This window comes from Notechis scutatus, chromosome 2 (assembly GCF_049901735.1).
Source record: "Notechis scutatus isolate UNSWTSFEM ecotype Mainland chromosome 2, rNotScu1.2, whole genome shotgun sequence".
Lineage (NCBI taxonomy): Eukaryota > Metazoa > Chordata > Lepidosauria > Squamata > Elapidae > Notechis > Notechis scutatus.
In genome coordinates, this window is record NC_142010.1 from 247,159,081 (window position 1) to 247,181,305 (window position 22,225).

The 22,225-nt window shown below is 39.1% G+C and overlaps 1 protein-coding gene across 4 annotated transcripts in view; it reads left to right on the forward strand.

Annotated features, from left to right (window-relative positions):
• LIFR (LIF receptor subunit alpha) overlaps nucleotides 1-17,189 on the forward strand; it is a 112,834-nt gene extending 95,645 nt beyond the window's left edge. For all 4 annotated transcript variants that reach the window (XM_087958497.1, XM_087958495.1, XM_026666418.2 and 1 more), the window contains exons 17-20: nucleotides 9,701-9,844; nucleotides 10,232-10,325; nucleotides 11,105-11,180; nucleotides 13,879-17,189. In XM_087958497.1, the coding sequence (XP_087814623.1) occupies nucleotides 9,701-9,844; nucleotides 10,232-10,325; nucleotides 11,105-11,180; nucleotides 13,879-14,511 (947 nt within the window). In that variant the 3' untranslated portion in view covers nucleotides 14,512-17,189. The remainder of the gene's footprint in view (nucleotides 1-9,700; nucleotides 9,845-10,231; nucleotides 10,326-11,104; nucleotides 11,181-13,878) is intronic.
• The last annotated feature ends 5,036 nt before the right edge of the window (nucleotides 17,190-22,225 follow it).

Consider the following 22,225-nt stretch of genomic DNA (forward strand, 5'->3'; position numbering starts at 1 on the left):
TTTGGAAGCTTCATCTGGTACAGAATGTGGCCACGTGAGCCATACTTGGATGCCCAAAGATGGGCACATATAACACCTTTTTCTCCATGAACTACATTGGGTTCCAGTTTGCTTGTGGGACCAATTCAAAATTTTGGATATCACCTATACAGCCCTACATGGTATAGGGCCAAACTGCCTAAGGAATTCCCCTTTCGATCAGGCAGGGAAGGGATGCTGTGGATCCCATTAGTCAAAGAAGTTCAACTGGTGAGGTCTAGGAAGAGAGTTTCTTTGGCATTGCCCCCGCATTATGGAACATCTTGCCCCCAGAGGTGAGATGGACCTCCACTCTCCTAGCCTTCCTCAAAGGGGTCAAAACGTGGCTCTGCAGCCTTGCATGGGGGGCATAGAGGACCACGCAACCATAGGACTTGTTGGCCCCATGAGAACCCCTCCCCCACTTAATTAACTATTACTGAATGCCCATCTTGGATTATTTTTTTTACCTTTTTGACATTTTATAATGTTTTCCGATTTAAATTTTTTAAAATCTTAAATCAATTTTAATACTAAATATAAATAATATATATATAGTGATAACATCTTAATATATCTTAATAATGTATTAATATACATATAGCCCAGAATCTCTCTCTGAGGGAGATGAGCGGTTAAGAAATAGGCAATTTTGTTCAGAGTATTGCAGCGCAAATTCAGTGCCAGAAAAGTAAACACAGATTGCTGAGGCTTCATTTAACTTCTTTATAAAAATATAAAGTAAATTTTGCAATACCAGTTGTAGATTTCTCCAACATGGAGCAAACTCAAACAGAAGCTGACATGTTACAGGTTCAGAGCAGAACAGCTACTCAGCTTTTCAGAAACAAACATCAGTTTCACATTAGTTCAGCAGGCAAGCAAGACACAGCAGAGGAGAGAAGCAGTTTCATTTTCAATAGATAGACTCAGAGCTTAACATAACTTCAGAGCTGCAGAGCTTAATCTAGGCTACTTCTAGTTTCAGTTTCCAAACAGTCCTCATTGTTGCTATGCCTATTCATTGGCTGACCTTGTTACCATGCTCTATTCCAGTTCATGAATATACTCTGACAAATTTAAATAAATAAATAAATATTTTCAGAATCTCATTCAGCTTCCATGGAGGAACAAGAAAAATGAAGAACCAAAAGGAACCTTTGCTCTTGAATTGGATTTTGAGTCCTACCTGAGAAGAGAATATTGTTGATGTGGACTCATTGGAGATGACTGATATTACCGTGTGCCTTTAGAGTGCTCAAAAAAACATATAAATGAATCATTCATTGCTCCTGAATCTGTTATATACGTATAAGGATTGATTCTTTGCAATCCATGGCTCTGTAGACTTTGTAAACCATTTGAAAAGAAAAATTGAAGCGAGGGGGAGACAAAAGAATGGCTTTCTATCTTTCCTCTGCCTAGAGCAGGGGTGTCAAACTAAAGACCCATGGGCTGGATCCAGCCCACGGGTACTTAAATCTGGCCTACAGGGCTGGCCTGGAAATATCAAAGGACCGGCCCGTGGTGCCTCCGCTGGCCAAAACAAGCTGCGCAGGGCTCCCCATTTTTGGCCTCCTCGGCCTCCGTGAGGCCTGTTTTTGGCCAGCAGAGGCTGGAGGCTGGGGAGGCTGAAAATGGGCTTCGCAGGGGCCTTTTGGGGCCTCCTTGTGGCCCATTTTTGGCCAAAAAAGTGCTGCTGGAGGCTGGGGAGGCCGAAAACAGGCCATACGGGAGCCGCGCGGCCCATTTCCCATCTCTCCCCCACTCTCTCCCCTCCCCCACCATCCCATGGAGGAAAACTACAATGCTGATCCGGCCCTCGAAGAAATCCACTTTGACACCCCTGGCCTAGAGGAACCCATTTTCTGTTTCTCTTTTTTCCCCCTTGTTGTCTTCGAAGAGCCTTCTTTACAACTCTCTGTGCAGTAGACAGCAAGAAGGCACTACTCCATGTTCTGTGTCCAAAAGACAAGTCAAGGAGAGCTTTTGGGAAAGAGACAAAGTCAACATCCTGATCTTCACAGGACATAAGCTGAGTCTGGTGGATTTTATAGAGTCCAGGTGTCCAAGAGACTTATCCTCAAAATATACAGTAATTAATTTCTTTGAGGAGCAACATAAGAAATGAAATGTGAATTCTGCTAAACAAAGCCTTATGTCTTTAAATGTCCCAATTTTATACTGCCAAGTTTTCCAGATCAAGGTACTATATATATTTCACTAGTAAAGCAACATAGCCTCTCTATTGAAGGCTTGCAATTCTGACATCTCTCTGCCTTTGGTACCATTATTTCCATGAATGGGGAAATTCTGTCACAGGCCTGTAAATCACCTTTGATAGCTTTGCCTCTATGCTTTCTGTTGGAGGGACTTTTGCCTCATCCTGCTTCTCATTTCCTTTGTGATTACCCAGTTCATTCCTTCACTTCCCCAATTTCCTCATTGTGGCAATATACTGGTGTGGTGGGAAAGGCATGCAGAATTGCTGGCATTATTATTTGCAAGGCTTTGGAAGGCCTCCAAGATTTGCTGCCAGGTTTTTAGAGTTTTAATATATTTTTTCTTTAGCTGATCCTCCCTTAGACAGATGGCCTTCTAACCAGGGGTAGGCTTCAAAAATTTTAGCAATGGGTTAACCCTCTGTCCCATTGTCGGGTGGGCGTAGCCATGGTGGGTGTGCCCTAATCGGCCTCCTGCACCATGGCAAGGAGGGCCGTTTTTGCCCTCCCTGGGTTCCAGAGGCTTTCCTCGAGCCTCTGGGAGGGTGAAAACGGCCTCCCCAAGCTCCGGAGGCTCTCTGGAAGATGGAAACAGGCCCATTTCCAGCCTTCCTGAACTTCCAGGAGGCCTGTTTTTGCCCTCCCTAAGCCTCTGTGCGCGCCCTGCACTTAACTTGCATCCAAAACTGGCTGCTTGGAGACTCCTGGGAGGGGAGCGGAGGGGAGGGGGTGGGCAGAGCTAGCCAGGAGTTGGATTTGGGGGTTCTCCGAACTGTGCAGAATCTTAGCTAGGGGATCTTCCGAACCCCTGCGAAACTCCAGCAGCCCACCCCAATCCTAACTGCCTCTGTTCCCTCCCCCCTCGCCAAAAAAATAATAATGGCAAATGTTCCTATATACCTGGATAGGAATAGTTGGAGTGTATGAGGTGATGATTGCTGATAGTTTATTTTCTGTTAAACTCATAACATACAGAAATAATCATAGGCATCTAAATACAGATAGTCCTTATCTTATGACCACAATTGAGCCCCACATTTCTGACACTAAGCAAGTGAATTTGTCCCATTTTACGATCTTTCTCACCACGGTTGTTCAGTGAATCACTGCAGTTTTTAAGTTAGTATCCAATCGTTAAATAAATCTGGCTTCCCCCTTGACTTTGCTTGTCAGAAGGTTGCAAAAAGGTGATCAAATGACCCTGGGACACTGCAGTCGTCATAAATATGAACCAGTTGCGTCCAAATTTTGATCACGTGACCATGGGAATGCTGCAACGGTTGTAAGTGTGAAAAATGGCCGCATGTCACCATTTTCAGTGCTGTTGTAACTTCGAACGATCATTAAATGAACTGTTGTAACTTGGGGACTACCTGTACATTTGAATTAATCTTCAAACAGTCAAAGCTGCTTAGACCAATTTTAAGTTCACATCAGGAACATCCATGAAAGTTGAGAAAACCATCTCTTTAATTCTATACACAAATCTAACATTATTGAGAACAGATATGAAGAAATTCTTCATTGACAAAATCTGCCCCATAAATCTATACAAATCTACACATCTGTTTCTCCTTTCTCCTTTTTGGGTTAACTAACTATTGGCTGATCTTTTCTTGACCCTGAATCTTTCCGCCATCGATTTTTGTTTACTAAACTGCTTTCTCTGGTGTGAGAACCGAGGGCAGCTTCAATCTTTACAATAATAACTTTCTGACCCTTACCTTTGTCCAGAAAATAAAATCTATTTTTGAGAGAGAGGGGGAGGGGGAGAGAGAGAACAGCTGTGAGCAATTAATCATACTATCTTCAAAGCAGTAAACAATAGCAACAAATTCAAATTCATTTCTGTAAAAATTACCCCTAATTTAATAGAAAATAAAATAAAATGCTACTGTTCATCCATTGCTACTTTCATCAGTCTACCTAAGCTGCTGAAATGGTTATTCTACTAAAGATAGAATCCGGTGGGACAGAATTGGTATGATATTGTTTTTGCCAATTTATTTAATACTCCCAGCATCATAGGCCTATTAAAACATTAATAGTGTCAATAAAGTAAAAGTTAAATTAAAGCCCATAAGGAATTTACAAGCAGATGGGTTAACCAGGAAGCAATGTCCATTCATAAAACTAAACATTGTTGTGAAAATGATGATTCGATTTCTTCTACTCCTCCATGCATTCCCTCTTCCAATTGAGTATCCCCTTAGAAATATTTTATGAGTTGACAAGAACATTTCATTTGTGAAGATATTGGCATAGCATAGCATGCCACGCTGCAATATATGATGTTTAGGAAATTGGATGAGGTGAAGACTTCCATTGGCCAAGTTGACTCTAATCCTTGGCTACTTATCTCAAAAGTTAGGATAAAACTAACTAAATTCCACAAGCTGCAAAAACTTTGTGGACGTGATCTATATACTCAACAAGCTGGATATGAAGGATGTGAATCAAATCTATGAATGAGGAAAAGTGATCCAAGGTTTCCAAGATGTACCAGCAGCACAAAGTCATGAAATGTTGTGGTCAGCCATTCAATTCTCTACGATAAATCAGTTGCCAGAAAGAAAACAGTTGTTACTGTAATAGAACCAGACTGTTTCTTATAGGACTTTCAGAGATCTAAAGTCAAGGTATAGAATCCTGTGCATCTTCATGAATGATGCAAAGATCTAGCAGCAATTAAAAGCTGTGATACAATATTGGAAAGAAAGAACATAAATGTTCATCTGGAAAAATGTCCCAGCCTTCCTAGTTCAAGTACTGGGGAAGAGATTCTAACTTCAGAAAAAAAAAAACAATTTTCATCAAGCTTCTACTGTCAAAAATGCTAATTTCAGGAAATTACTTCCATGTGGCCATACTCCAGATTTCCCAAAGTTCCTGTTACATCTAGGCTGCACCATGAATATCCAGTTTTATGCATAATTCTGTTAACAGCATAGGCATTCATGTTTGTTCAAATGCCACAAAATTACTGCATTTTCTGCATTCACCATTAAATATCCTTAAACAACAAATGTTTGTATTTTTGTTGTTGTTGTATTAATAATTGGTACAGATCAGAGACAACATCTGAAAGTGCTAGTACACAGGAAGTAATTATTGGTGTCAACTTCCATGGTGATCAGAAATGATACAAAAGATGGTGTTCCAGGGATCAAATACATTGAAGGAAAAAGTTGTTTTTTACACAGCCTGCAATAAGGAATTTGGGATCTAAACCAAAGTTTGGAAACAAACATGGGATAGCAATTACTCAGATTCGGTGAGAAGATTTTCCTTGAGCCATTGCTAGAAGATGAATTGAACAACGGCAAAGTTTCCCAACCTTAAGACTTTCAGCAAATTTTATGAGATTGTTGAGGGTTGAAGTTAAGCTTTGGAATGTGGAATCTGTTGGACCTGAAAGATTGGGAAGAAAATTTTATGAAATGTAATGGTGGAAGACCTATGGTCTACCTATCTAGGAATAGAGAATGGGAAAAATGTGGTTTGGTCAATGTTGCAAATCACTGTGCTTTTCAAAGGAAAATATTGAATAAACCGCCTGTCTTCAGCCAAGCAGAGAACAATTAAATTAGTTGAAAGATTAAGGCCCTGTCAATCCTTGGTTATCATAAGGGAGAGGGATCTGGGATCCTAGTGGAAGATCACTTGAATATGAGCCAGCAGTGTGCTGCAGCTGCCAAAAAAGCCAATGCAGTCCTAGGCTGTATTAATAGAGGCATGGAATCAAGATCACATCAAGTGTTAATATCACGTTATAATGACTTGGTAAGACCACACTTGGAATATTGCATCCATTTTTGGTTGCCATGATATAAAAAGATGTTAAGACTCTAGAAAAAGTGCAGAGAAGATCAACCAAGATGATTAGGGGACTGAAGGCCCCTAATATGAAGAACGGTTGCTGGAATTGGGTATGTCTAGTTTCATGAAAAGGACCAAGGTGACATGATAGCAGTAATCCAATATCTCAGGGGTTGCCACAAAGAAGAGGGGGTCAACCTATTCTCCAAAGCGCCTGAGGGCAGGACAAGAAATAATGGTCTCTGGTCTATGACTGTAATAAACTGAATCCATTGAGAAACAACGGATGGAAACTAATCAAGGAGAAAAGCAATTTGGAACTAAGGAGAAATTTCCTGACAGTTAGAACAATTAATCAGTAGAATGACCTGCCTCCAGAAGGTGTGGATGATCCAACACAATGGGTTGTTCAGAAGAGATTGGACAACCATTTGACTGAAATGATATAAGGTTTCCTGTTTGAGCAGGGGGTTGGGCTGGAAAACCTCCAAGGTCCCTTCTAACTCTGTTGTTCTGTAATAAAACATTCAAGGTGCGAAAATACATGTGTATGGTTGGGAGAGAACAAACTAATATAAGCGAAAGTAATATAATAATCTAAAAGAATAAAACATTTTTAAAGATGATCAAAATATTGATGGATCTCTGTTTCTGATTTATAACCCCCCAATAATTAAAAAATAGCTTCATAGTCTTTCTTCATGAAATTTATTTCTATTTTATTTGCCCATGGGAAGTCTTCCTAATGCCTGATTTGAAAGAGTTTTCACTTCCCGTATAATGCTGCCTACCTCACAGCAATGGTCAGCTATAGCTTTGTGGGAATAGCCAAATTCTGCTTAAGGACAAAGCTCTGTGCCATGGTGCTTTCATCATAGTTGTAATGTGGGGTGAATTCAGGAAAGTGATGGATGGATTTCTCTGATTTTGTTTCCTTTACTTTCAAGTGTCCCCAGCTGATGGGAGAAACAAGCACCAATTGGTCTCCTTTCCATGTGATGTGTTAGGGTTAGGCAAGTATAGGTGGGTGCCTAGATGGGATTCAGCCCTCTTGATGCCATGAAACAGCACTAAAAAAAAGATTACTGGAACATGGTCATGGCATAGATAGGGAAATGGAAGGAGGAGTTTTATGATCTGCTGTTTATGGTATCACATCCACAATCTGTTGCAATGGGGTTTGGTTTCCTCCAACTAACACAGTTTCTGCATTCTTCACAACTCAATTAAGCAGAAAAGGCCCTTAGCATTATTAATTAAACTTGTGAAGCAAAAAATCTTCACTAGTTGAATTAATAATGCTAAGGGACCTTTCCCCATCCTTTCATTATTTCCTGAATATTTTTGTCCTAAAATTAACCAGGAGAATTTTATGTTCTGGTGATAATGCATTTATTTATTTTTATTGTAAACTGGCTGCTGGTCGACATTTGACTGGAAATATCGAGCTTGTAGAAAACTGCAAAGTTGTCAGAAGTTTTAGAAATCATTCTAGTCAAAAGTCTTACAGGATTTCCAAACAGTCTATTGAAAATTGAACATCGTGATTAGTTGTGGAATGCTGACCAATGAAGAAGAAAGAGTTGAAAACCAAGGCTGAAGAGTTTGAAATATATGATTAGTGGTGTCCTTGGTGTTCTCTGAGCTTGATGGGGTTTTTTTTGAACACATCTCATTATCCAAACTGCATAACATCTTCAGTGTTAGTAGGAAGTGGGGTTTTCTCTCAATTTATATTCTAGTGGTTTAGAATTATATTCTAGTGGAATAAATATTCTCCTTTATCGAATATATGATTGAAAAGGAGTTTTCTCCTGAGACATTATATTACACATCTGTCAACATCCAGTTGGTGAATCCAGAAAAAGAAATTCCTGGGACGTTATTTTTATTTATTTATTTTTATTTATTTATTTGATTTACCAATTGTTTACAAGATAGTAAGTATAAGTGTATACATAGTTGTGGATACATGAAATGGGTACATATAAGAAAAATAAAAGAATAAGAGAAACAATAGGACAGGGACGGTAGGCACGTTGGTGCGCTTATGCACGCCCCTACAGACCTCTTAGGAAAGGGTGAGGTCAATAGTAGACAGTCTAAGGTTAAAGTTTTTGGGGTTTGGGGAAGAGACTACAGAGTCGGGTAGAGTATTCCAGACATTGACCACTCTATTGCTGAAGTCGTATTTCCTGCAATCAAGTTTGGTGCGGTTTACTTTGAGTTTGTATCTATTGTGTGCTCTTGTGTTGTTATGGTTGAAGCTGAAGTATTCATTGACGGGTAGGACATTGCAATGTATGATTTTATATACCATGCTTAAGTCAGACCGAAGGCGGCGTAATTCAAGGTTTTCTAGTTCAAGAATTTCAAGTCTTACCAAGAGTGTAAACTTTACTGAATAAACCACATTGGCACAGAAGAAGCAAAACCAGTTCTGGGCTTCCCATGCAAAAGCAAGCATAATTTATTCCCCCTTTCCCCACTGACCATCCACAGTCCCTTATGTCCATCAATCACTTCTGTTCATTTTGTTATGGGAATCAGCCAACCATGCTGGGACATCTGTTCAGAGTGTCATTGAGAACCAACAATGCTTGGATGCCATTCCCTCCATCTTTGCACCCCATTCCACCCCCATCGCCCCTATTCTTTGTCAAGTTGTGAGCGAAGCAGAATATAGGGGAAAGTGTGTATCAGTCTGACAACAGCCCTTATTTCTACTAGTTCCCAAATCAGATCATTTAATTTGCTCAGCTTTCATTTCTTTGCCATTTCTTTGCATTCCCTGGCATGCTACTAATGTCTTCATGAAAAGGCAAGCAAACTTGGATGTCATTATGCGTGATTCCTTAAAGATCGTTTTTGTATTATGTGTGCATTAACTACAGTATGTGGATGCAGCTTGATCTGCAGTTAAAATGGAGAGTAGGCCATTCAGTAATTCTCTTTCAGGAGTCACAGGATTTGAAAACCAGTCTAGACAAAATTTTCAGTTGAATTCAGATGAATTTATATCTTGTGTAACCCACAATTAGGCTCCAATTTTTAGTATATTTCTACAGGTATCCTTTATGTATTTATGGAACAGATTTTTTGTAGTGCAGGATTGAATTGTGGGGGTCTTTGGTAATCTATGAACTTGGTTTTCTTGCAGACAGTTCATTAGCCAACTAGCTAATATCAGTGCATGATGATGGTGATTGATAGTTATGATGTAATGATGTTTGTTTATTTATTTGAAAAATTTATATTGCAGCCTACTTGCTCTTGGTGACTCAAGGCAGCTTACAGGAAATAAAAACACAATATAAAAGAAATAAAATAATAGACACCCTCCCCAACCCAGCAACAACACACAATAATACCAGCCATTTAATAGGCTCCATTCTGCTCTAGGTTGTTATCTAGTTGTGTAATGAAACTTCTACAAGAAAACAACCAAGCTCAGAGAGCACCAAGGACCCCACGTTGTGTATATATTTATAAAAAAAATTATGGGCACCCATCTGATGAAATAAAAATTTGAGCAGTTCACAACACAGACCTGTTTTTATAAATGCCTTTTGTTGGTTTGTGACATTCCCTTTCTAATTCTTTTTCTTCTCCCCCTTTTCTCTTGCAATGATGCCACACAGAAATTAACGTTACCGATCTAAATCAAGATGTCTTGACAGTATCAGGCCTTCAAGGGAAAACCAGTTACCACCTGACTTTTAGAGCCTATACAGCTGCAGGATCTGGACCTGTTAATACCTTGAATGTGGTTACAAAGGAAAATGGTAAGTAATGAGAAAATTCAAAATTTGTTCTGCACTTAGGCATTGTCATGAGTTGTTAGAACAAATTGTATGTAGTCCGTAGCAAGCATTAGACTGAGTTTCAATATTTGTTAAAGACAGGGGTGGGCTTCAAAAATTTTAGCAACGGATTCTCTGCCCGGTTGCTGGGTGGGCGTGGCCATGGTGGGCATGGCCTATTTGGCCTCCTGCACCACGGCAGGGTGGGAGTCATTTTTGCCTTCCCCGGGCTCCGGAGGCTTTCCTTGAGCCTCCGGAGGGTGAAAACGGCTTCCCTTGCTCTAGGAAATTGTCCCATAGGCTTGATGGAAGTTGTTGACTAACTGAAATATTGCTGTCTTATTGGCGTTTCTCTCTTGTACTTTTCAGCTTTGGGATTGATCATTGCCATAATTATCCCGGTGTCTGTGGTTCTTGTGTTGGCAGTTGTAACCGGGATTCTCTGCTACCGGAAGAGAGAATGGTAACTTTGGCATCCAGCCATCTTAATTTTCTTTTTCTTCTACAAAGAGAAACAGATTCTGGCATATGTTCTTGCATTAATCTATTTGATATACTCCAGATGGTATATAAGCTTTATGTTCCATATAGGTGAAGATTTATTGATAAAGCATAGCAGTCTCCGGGCACACACTAAATCTCTTGGGCTCCTAGAATTGCATTTCACTGGGCAAGATTTTGGGAGATGTCACTGGAATTTGTGTAGCAACTTTGTTGAGGATGTTGATATAGCCAGACTCAGAATGGCCAGTTGGCTGATGCTAGAATAAATCTCTCTTAAGTATTCTTTTGGAAGGGCAGCCACTCCTGAAGTTCATTCAAAGCTTCTTTGAATTTAAGGTTTGAGAATATGAAGAAAAACCCCCGTTCTATCAATAAAGGAGAATGTTTGTAGCTCAGGGATGAAATGAGGGGTGATTTCTGAGTTGTTTTCTTGCAGATGTTTGATTGTGTAATCAACCATGTAACGTAAGTGCTGCACTGATGAAATAATCAACCATGTAACGTAAGTGCTGCACTGATGAAATTACCTAGTTTGGGTAATGAAACATCTGCAAGAAAACAACCAAGTTTAGGGAGTAACAAGGATCCTTCAAAAATCTCTATAAATGCCCACTGCTCAAGACCCATCTTTGGAAATCTTGAGTTTCTCCCAGCCCTACATGAAAAAACAGGAGGGGGAAAACATGTCTCATTTTGATGGCAGTTCATAATTTAACATTGCTACCTTTATTTTGAAAGGATTAAAGAAGTCTTCTATCCTGACATTCCAAATCCAGAGCACTCAAAAGCTTTGGATTTCCCAAGAGATTCAGAGGTAATGTGTTCCATTTTTTCATCCAAATAATATCATAAGAATGCTGATGGATGGGGATGAGGTTGGGGAAGGGCAAGATAGAGAAAATCTTTCACTTTCAGATTGGGCATGAATGCAAGGACTGAAAAAAGTGTCTTCAGCTTTTGAAGAAATGAGTTGGTGGCAGGAGTAACTTCAGGATTTATGGGCATCCATAGGAGGGCAAGGGGCAATGATGGTACATAGGCCAAGGCTTCAGAAGGGACAGACATGATGTAACTTGCATATTTTCATAATGACTTCATGTACATCAGTGTTTCTCAACTTCAGCAATTTTAAAATGTGTGGACTACCAGGATTCCCCAGCAGCTGAAGTCCATACATCTTAAAATTGCTGAGGCTTAAAAATACTAAAGTATGTCACGTCATTGTGGCTTCTGACACAGTAGTCGCCAGGGACCACTGGTAGTCCGCAAAAAAATTTTGGTGGTCCTCAGAGAAATTCCGCCCCCCAAAGCAATTAATCCAGGCTGAATGGGAACACAAGGCTGTGCTGCCCACATGGCCTGACCACCTGCTGGCCCTCACCCTTCGGCCGAGCACAAACCTTACCTTGAGTAGAGCCACGCGAGCTGGAACTGGAAGGTAAGACCAATGGTGGGGGAGGGAAATCTGCCCAGGGGTGGCTTGCTGACATTGGTGGAAAAGTCGGTCCCATATTCCAAAGCTGCAGTAGTCACAGGGCTGGCCCTTTGTTCCTCCCAGAGCAGTTCCTCTAGTCCATGGCAGGCCGGTGCACCCGGGTGGAGGAGCACCTCCTCTGGGATAACCAAAGGGCCAGTCCTGTGACTACTGCAGCTCTGGAATATGGGACAGACTTTCCCACCAACGTGAGCAAGCCACCATCAGTCAAAATTCATATTAGTGGTCTGCAGGATTTAAAATTATGAGTTTGGTGGTCCCTGAGGTCCAAAAGGTTGGTGACCCCTGTTCTAACAGATAGCTGTGGAATGACAATAAATGTTTAGCTAATTTTTAAATCCTCTAATTATCAACTGCTTTTTTCAGCCCACTAAGTGCCTAGATGGAATGCACAGGTTTTAATCAAGTAGTTTTACTAGTATGAATAAGCCCATCCACAAATAAACTAGTCCTTGGATTTTTAACTAAAATACCATTAAAATGTGCTACCGGTGGATCCTTGAAATTTTTGTATGTTTTTTCCCAATATATACTGAAGGACTTCATTTGTTGCATGTTTTGTATCAATGAATGTTCTTTTCCAGAACAAATATCATTTTCAATTTTCACAACTGACATCTACAGATATATAAGGGTATTTTAAAAGAGTATTACCATATATACTTGTGGATAAGCCCATCCATGTATAAGGCAAACCCAGTTTTGGGGTTGTATTGTGAGTCTAAAATTCTTGGCTTATCCATGAATATATATGATAAATAGTTTACATTTTTTATTAGTTAAGTTAGATCTTATTTGCAGTGAATGCCCAAGTTTGTGAAAGTCTGAGCAGCATTCTTAATTAAATAGGATGTCATTGCTTTTGGAGTTTATTGTGTAAAGGAGCCTTCTGCTTTTGAACCAGTTAGCTGGCTTGCAGCAAAATAAAATAAAATAAAAAGGTTTGATGGAAGATGGAAGTGGTGGGACTCATCTCCAGGCGGGATGAGTCTGCCTACCGAGATGAGGTGGACCGGTTGCTTTTGTGGTGTGGAGACAATAACTTGGTCTTCAACACCAGTAAGACCAAGAAGCTTATAGTGGACTATAGAAGGAACAGATCAGATATCTAGCCCTTGCTTATCAATGGAGACCGAGTGGAGCAAGTGACACTAAGTTTCTGGGTGTTGCCATAAAAAAGGACCTGACATGGGGTGCTCACATTGCAGCACTGGTCAAAAGGGTCCAGCAGAGATCTACCCAAGACTTCTCAGGAAACAACAACTGAATTAAAAATTGCTGGTGACCTTAAACGCTGCACCATAGAGAATATCTTAAGTTATTGCACCTGTGTATGCTTTGCCAATTGCACAGTGGCAGATAGGACAGCAGTCCAGAGGGTTAACATCATTGCCCAGAGGATCATTGGTTGCCCTCTCCCCTCTTTGGAACAGCTTTATAGCTCCCGCTGCCTTAAGAAAGTTCAAAACATTCTTAAAGATCCATCTCATCCTGGGCACCCTTTTTTTGAACTATTACCATCTGGCAGACAGTACAGGATAATAAAAACAAGGACAAATAGATTGAAAAACAGCTTCTATCCTAGGGCAGTTAACTCTACTGAATTCTACTGTATAATGGAATATTAATGCGATACCAGGGATTTTTCAATTCAATAAGTGGAGTGTGAGGGATGTGTTTTTGTGTTTATTTTCATAGTCATAAATTGTACACTGAAGATGGTATTTAATTTCACTGTATGAGGTTCAATGACAATAAAGTAAAGTAAAGATGATGTAAAATTTGCAATATTTAGTCAGCATTGAACAAAAATCTGGAACATTTCTAGAATCTCTTTCTAGCCCCAGAAGCTAAAATAAAATATTCATGTAATAAACATTTTTTTTTAAAAAAGAAAGAAAGACAAATCAGCAATAAAAGAAAAGTGATGTAATTTTCCTTCCACTCCAAAATAATCCAGTTTATTTACATTTGCAAGGGCTGGGTATACCAAGCTTATTTTATTTTCTGATTGTAGGGGAACTCTAATTCTAAAACCCTGGAGATGAATCCATGTACTCCCAACAACATCGAAGTGGTTGAAACCCAGTCTCAGGGTCTGAAGATTGAAGACACGGCCATTACATCACCTGTTATGGAAGACCCTCCTGAAGATGGCTTGGAGTCTGAATCAGGAAGCCACGTTGTGGTTTCCTATTGTCCACCCATCATTGAGGAAGTCATATCTAATCCACCAGAGGATGAATCTACGGTGTCTTCCCAGGTTGTTTATATTGATGTCCAGTCAATGTATTCAGCTCCAGTGAAACCAAATGAAGAATTAGAAGCTGATTGTGTGGTTTCAGCAGGTTATAAACCACAAATGCAACTCGCAATTAATAATTTCAGACAATTGGAGGAAACATCAGTGACAGAAGAGGACTCAGACAAGGGTGCAGGCTATAGACCACAAGTGAATGCATCCTCCTGGAATACAGGCGGTCCAGATTCTCCAGAATCCACAGAAAATGTCTCATTTGGGAGCCCTTGTTCAATTAATTCTCGGCAGTTTTTGATTCCTCCGAAAGATGATGACGATGATGATTCTCCCAAAGCTATTAACTCAGGATGGTCTTTTGCTAACATATTTCACACCAAATCAAATGAGTAAGACATGGTTGCCCTGGAAATAGCTGTTTGCTTGGAACAGTTTTGGAAGTACTATCTCAGAGCGTTGATTGTTTTATTTCGGCTAAGTTGAAAGATACAGTGGACATTTTATAACTGGTAGAGATGCTAATTCACAACATTTCAGGGAAGGTAGTTCTAACACCAAAGAGCAGCAACTGGTCTGCAACTACCTTTCAACAGTCTTCCTTTTACCCCACCCTGGCCCAATGCTGACAGTCAGATTCAATGTTCCTTATTTGTGACTATATTTATGACTTCCTATTCTGAGTATGCCAGAGGAAACATAAGCAAATAGAAGCAAAATTTATTTCTGCAGGTATCCATATGTCTATTAAGCCTCAAAGGGATACATATATGCAGGGGTGTTCAGGGTTAGGACTTCGTTGTCTAATCAAGAATATGCTTAAATTTCAAGAAAGTATATTTAGGTCAGCCTTTGTGACAGGATCTTATTGCTTAAAAATGCAGCAGATGGATGTTAAAGGAGCCAAACACTACAGGACCCATACACTACAAGTTCCATCCAGACGCTGAAAGTCCCAGTCACCAAAACGTTATGAGATCACAAGAAAATGCTACAGCATCCAACACTACAGTAATGAGTTGTGCGGTGGCCTAGAGGTGGAACTCTCGCCTCACAATCAGGAGGCTGTGAGTTCAATCCTAGGTAGAGGCAGATATTTCTCTCTTTGGGCGCACTGAGAATATATCTGCTGAAAAAAAAAACACCTCTGCATTGGCAACAGGAAAGGCATCCGGCTTGTAAACACTCAGCTTCGTTCAGTTGCCCAGACTCCATCCCGCAAGGGATTATGGGATCATGAAAAGATGATGATGACAAAACATTATAGTAGTGCTGCTGACGGTTTTATGGCATTAGATTTCCAGCTGCTTTGGAGAGCCATTGTTTAAGGCAGTTGGTTCCTTTTTAATTCCAGTAGAGCTTGCCAATCAAAGCTTGCAGTGTTATGTTTATGAGCCTGCTATATGCATGTATATACAATAATTTTGACTCAGGATACCACACAAGTGTAACACTGATTTTAAAGCTTAGTCAGGTATAGATAAATGTTGGACTTCTAGCATATTTTTTCAATAAATTTTATTTTTCCATACTTAAAAAAAAAAAAAATAGAATACAATGTGTGCTATGTCCTCACCTTAAACCAGAGAGATTATTAACTGTCTTCCTGACATCCCACTTCCTAGCACTGATGTGGATCTAGGCATCCTACTGGATATTTGGTTTTTAGGAACACCCAACGGCCCAACTATGTCTCTTTCAGAAAGAGATGGATGAACGAGACTGTGCCGCAGAGATGTGCAAAATGTTCCATACGCACATTATTCTATATGCGGGAGAGCTCATTTTGTGAGATTTGTGTCCCAACTGAAAACATGCACGTTTTGAATGCATGGACTTAAGCAAATGTTTGTTTTGTTTTTGAGCAAAAAACAGTTGGAGGACACAGGGAAAAAGCCACGACATCAGCATGTCATGGGAGAAAGAAAAGGACATAGGCCCACTGGTGGCAGCAGTGGCTGAGAGAAGGGAGAAAAAGTCATTGGGAAGATAGGGATTAGTTGCATTCACAGAGAGATACAATCAAGATCAAGTGAGGTATACTAATACCACACTATAAAGCCTTAGTAAGACCACACCTAGAGTACTGCATCCAGTTTTGGTCACCACACTATAAAAAAGGTGTTGAGACTCTAGAAAAAAGTACAGAGAAGAGCAACCAGGATGATTAGGGGACTGGAGACTAAAACATATGAAGAACGATTACAGGAACTGGGCATGGCTAGTCTAGGGAAGAGAAGGACCAGGGGAGACATGATAGCAGTGTTTCAATATTTGAGGGGCTGCCACCGAGAGGAAGGGGTCAAGCTATTTTCTAAAGCACCCCAAGGACAGACAATGGATGGAAACTGAACAAGGATAGATTCAACCTGGAAATAAGGAGAAACTTTCTGACAGTGAAAACAATCAACCCACAGAACAGCTTGCCCTCAGAAGTTGTGGGAGCGCCATTTGAGACTTTCAAGAAGAGATTGGACTCCCATCTGTCAGAAATGGTGTAGGGTCTCCTGCTTGGGCAGGGGGTTGGACTAGATGACCTACAAGGTCCCTTCCAACTCTGATTACCTGTTATCTGTATGTGTCATATTGGGACTTTGGTGATTTCTGAGAGGCTGGAAAGGAAAAGGAAATTGCAAGGAAAGAGGACAGTGAAGAAAGATATACCATGTCAGAAACTGTAGAGAGAGCAGAATGTTTTCCCTATGTCATCCATACTCTTATGTTACAGTCTTCCAAAATCATAGGGTGCTTAAATACTATTTGGAATCAGCTTTCCAACAGCTTCTCTTCATCATCTCTGGGGAAAACCCATTTGGTTTGGGGAATGGCCAACTACAATACTCAGTTGCCTCCAACTCTGAATTTCCCTGCAAACTTTTTACAGGGGAAAACAGTAGAGAGCCAAATGTGCTTTGGGAATCTGATAAATACTACCAAGCAATTTAAAATTAAGTCCTTTGGGATACGGTGAGGTGGAGTAGTTTTAATACAAATCGTAGCACTTAGAGTGTATTTCTCGCACATGTAAGACTGCAATTTCACACAACTCATTAAATTGATATTTATGCACACTTCTTTGAGGTGCTTAACAAATTTAGCTTTTGTAATTGGCAATTCAATACTTTCTGTGCAGCATGTATTTCAAAAATCAAGTCAAAGGATACTGTTTGGTTTCTTTTCTGGACTATTGAAATCAATATATCAGAAGATTTCTTGAAAAATGTGGAATGGTCCCATTTTTCCCAGATTATCTTCAACTTAGTTATATTCAAGTTTACTAAATTTGGATAGTAATTTTAAGTCATTTTAAGATAAATGATTAAAAATGGATGGAAGTTTGATTTAATCTTGAGTTTTCAGAAAATGGTCAAATTTATAGTGTGCCTTTAATGTATGGGGCTTTTGTTTAATGCTTTGATTCCTCTACTCAGTTTCCACATTTATCATCTTTAAAAAGATGTTAATCGTATTTGTCCTCAACTATTATACTTTCGTAAGCCTTTTGAAATCTCTGTTTTTTGAGATAGCAGTTGAGGTATCTGCATTGATAGTAACAACAAATATTTCCAGTCCAAAGATGAGTTGTTGCTTTTACAATTAACACAGTGGCCTTCGTTTTCTTAAACTACTTTTGCAGATTTCCAGAGTTTGACAGAATTAGATTTTTTTTTTCTACCCAAAGTAACTGACCATGCTAAGCGCTGCACGTTTTCGATACTTTAATAAAGATGAAATGTGTGTGTGATTAAATGAATGTAGGTATCCAGGCAGTAAGACATTAATATGTGTATGTCTTTAGTGCAACGCTGGTGTCTTGGAAATAAAGCACCTTTAAGTCCTTTTTCAAGAGAATGGTCCATCCCAACATATCTGAAATGTGCAAAAATTCCCAAATCTGTAAATGTTTTCCATAAATACATTTCCCCAACCAGGGCACCTTTCAAGATTTCAACACTCAGAATTCCTTGGTTAACATGTTAGTTAGCATGTTAAGAATTCTGGGTGTTGAAATCTATTAGACTGGGAAGGGTTGCTCTGTATGGTATTTAATCTTGATATCTTGGAAAAGAGGAGAAGGGAAAAGTAAAGGGGACCTCCATTTATTTATATTGCTCCAGGTTATTTTTATAATACTGCTTAATTTTGTAAGCATCTCTAGAACTTCAGGTGCCAGACTCTGTACTACACATATTGCCTTAATTTGCATGATTTTCTTTATTATTTAGACATAAGCCCAGATCGTTCTCTTGTTTCTGAGAAGTGTGTTGGAAAATCAAACAAAAATCTATATAAAGAACACTATCCATATTATACCTCACATAAAGGACATAATTGAAATTCTTACCTTTTCTGAGAGATTTTGAGAACCTTGTATCTAAAATGTCAAAGTTTGGGAAGGGAGATATATTTTAACATTCTTTTGGGTTTATTTTTTATTTTTTAATGGGAATGCTGCTCAGTTGGTTCCGGAGAACCTTTCAGCATTGAGCCATGTGTTTCATGTAGGCGGGAGGGGAGTAATTTTGCTGTTTTTAAAAGAATTTATTTTTTGAAGGACATAATTACATTTAATTCATTATATGTTTGTTGCTATGTATTGACCTATGAGGGAAAGGACTGTGAATTTTATTTTAGTTGGACTTCTTTTTTTAAAAAAAATGGAATTGCATTTTTGAAGAATTAGAGTATTCATTTTTAGTAATCCTTTGATATACCTCATAAAAGTGATTTATCAGAAAGAGTAAGCTACACTAATCTTTGCAAAACAGCATTTTCTTATTCATGTGAAGACAGAGATTTACTGGGGAGTGATCTGCTGAACATTGGTTCTATGCTTTGGAGATAGAATAGACTGGTAGTTAGTTTTTAAATAAATATATTGTACATAAAACCATTGGACTGCCCTTACTAATTAAGAAGCAGGGATTACTACACCAGTGTGCATTATATCTTGGATTTGAGTGCCCATTATTATATTGTAGCATGCATCATCAAAAGATTTCAAAGAGGATTTTACTCGAATGCTTGATGTTAACTTTTAAGGGCAGTTCATTCCACTCCTGGCCCTGACACTCAGTTAGATGGGCCAGTAAGATGAACCAAATGGCACAGCACAAGGTGTCGGTTCACACAGCAAACTTCTAGGTATTCTCTTAACTGGGATGGCACATCTGAGGGGAAAGAATTGCCTGCCTTTCTTTCTGACAATTCATATAAATTAAGATGACCATCCAAGTGCTAAATTAAGGATGTGGAAGCCGCCATTACAGCCATATCCTGATATCTTTGCAAGATTTTTCTTGAAAAAGAAAAGATAGAGAAAGAGGCACCTGACTTCTGTTAGAAAATGGCTTTTTGAAAGTTTTGATCTTTCTCAAAAGCATTCTTCTATGCAATGTCCTTCCTTTCACTAGGGCTTGAGGGATGTTGATGGATATTTTGCTTCAAGCCCTTAATGATCACGGACACTCGAGGATTCTGGCTGTGACAGTGGAATTCAGTAAACTATTCTCCATGGAATCCTTGTGTTTCTATACTTGGTATTGGAAAAAAGGCTTCAGGTTAACTGGACTCCAAATCATTGGCATGTTCAGATGTAAAGTTTTTTTGTTTTTTTTCCTGGAGCAGCTTTAGAATGATGATATCTTGGTTAAATGAACAGCTGTTGCACTTTTCTGGAAATGTGCATGTGGAAAGTAGCATTGTGTGATCCGTTAAGAGTCAACTTCCTGTTCGCTGGGCGGGGATACCGAACAGTTCTGTGCTTTTTAAGAACTGTGAGAGCCACCGCGAAATGGTACACGCTTCCCTTCCAGATCAGACAGATCTTGTTGGGTCAGCAGATCTGTCCTTGTGGAATGGTTGGTTGAATGTTTGCAAACTTATCACCTGATACCAGTTTTGGTGTCTGGGTGAGTGGTTTGTGTACTCTATAGTAGCATGCATAGATTTTTGTTATTTCTTGCTGTTTTTTCCATGAAGTCATATGGTCTTGATTGAGGGCCTTCATTGCGAATGTGAAATCTCCTGCAGTGAGATGAAATAAGAGAGAAGAAGGATTTGTAGAGGGGGAACTCTACTGGGCAAGTGCTGAAGTGGGGGTGGGGTGTGGTTTGGGGAACATTCTTCAGAAGTTAATTGTAGATAAAGAAATAATGTTTGTATCATATATAATTGTTTTATAGCTCAATACAATCTGAAGGTTTTTATTCAAAAACTTGCAGCATATTAAATGTATAATACATAATAAATGTGAAGTTAATCTCAGTGCTTATTGGAATATTAAATAACCAGTGTAATATTGAATCAACTGGAAGACTCAATGTTGCTTAACTTTCTTATATTTTCCTCCTCAAGCAATTTTATTTCTTTTTTTTTGCTTCTAGTCTGTATAAAATGGGCTACTGATTCTGGCCTGTTGATGCCAGACAGCTCAGGTATGTTAAAATGTAGGTTAAATCATTCTACTCTTCTTAATTCTACTGTACATATTTAACTGGCAAAACTGCATTTCCGAAATTCTTTTTCCATTTCACCTTGTTCACTCACAGATTAACAGTTGATTGCTGAAAGACACGATCACCTTGCAGTTTAGGAAAATTCATGTTAAGTCTTTAGGACAAACTTAAATACCTGAATATGAGTTGCTTCCAACTCTTTGTTAAAGCAATGCATCTTAAAACCAAAAGGGTTCGATAGGACTTTCCCATTTCCTGTGTTTGCTGTGCTAAACCCCTCTGAGTAGATGTGTGCAACATATCTATGGACTGAGGCCAGTGTTGTGTAGACATCAATATGAGCAAAACAACGATGTAGCAGCTATATGATTCCTAGTGAAGCTATCCAAGCAGATCTGTCGAGTAATAACTTTAGGGATAAATAAGGAGGAAAAGAGGAGGGAACATTAAACTATACAAGTAATGTAGCACTAATGCACTATTTTGGAATGATTATGAAGCTAATATGCTACTATATAGCCCAACAGTGCTTATCCCTATAATATGCATGTATTAAGAATATTTGCCAGAAATACTGTCATGAAGTTTAATAAATGTATTTTCTTACCCTTTGAAAGTGTGTGAATATATATATATATATATATTTCTCATCCATTTGATTTGGTTTGGTTTCTGCCTCTGTAATCTTGCAGTTCTTACTCAATAAAAGCATATTGTGGGATACCAGGCTTTCAGTCACGTTGTGGCACTAATTGCTTTCTAGTTGTACCCTGCATTTCTTCTTCAAGTAAACTAGCTCTAATCCAGACATTTCAATGATTTCCAAGTAAATGTTTTGCTTGCCATGACTACAAAGCCATTATGATCATCATCAGTGATGGACATCTTCAGAAGGGCTTCCTGACCTTACACAAAGCCAGAACCACTCTTAGAAGAGCTGGTCAAGAGAAATGAGACGACCCAAGGCGACATCTACTTAATTCTTAGGATAGGGATGGTTGTTTTGTAAGGCACTTGTGAGAGATGTGTTAATTAAGCCTTCAAGAAAGTGAAGCGATCCTGGTATCCAGGACTTCTCTTCAAAAAACATAGATGGGAGTGTGAGAAGCCAGATATGCCGGTGCAATGGAATGTTCACTCAAACCTTGGCCATCTCAGGCATAAAATCTCTTACTTAACCTATTTATTTACTTCTTCTTAAATAAACTTGAAATTTGTTTTCTTTTTAACTGAATAAAAATTGGTGGGAAAATATAGGTTAATTTTTCTGCATGGAACTACTTTCAAGGGAAGTACCTAGGAAGATTACAATTGCATGCCTGCCGACTAGGCAATTTTTGAGGTTTGTGATTGATTTTGCATTTGTGACAATCACAAAAGTTCAGAAATTGCATAACTTCTCTTCTAAAGGCAGACAATTTGACGGACCCTAAAATGATATGGGATTGTTAATTCTAAGTGAGCGATGACTTGAGCAAAAAGTACATTTAAGAAGTATAAATTCCTGGTGCAGAGTAAGGGAAATATTCTCCAATGTGTAATCAATTTACTAAGAGAAGCTACATTAAGATTTGTGTAAATTGAAATGATTTTACCATATGTTCTGCCAGTTTTATGCCTGAATAATTAATTAAATATTCAGTTAAAATTGA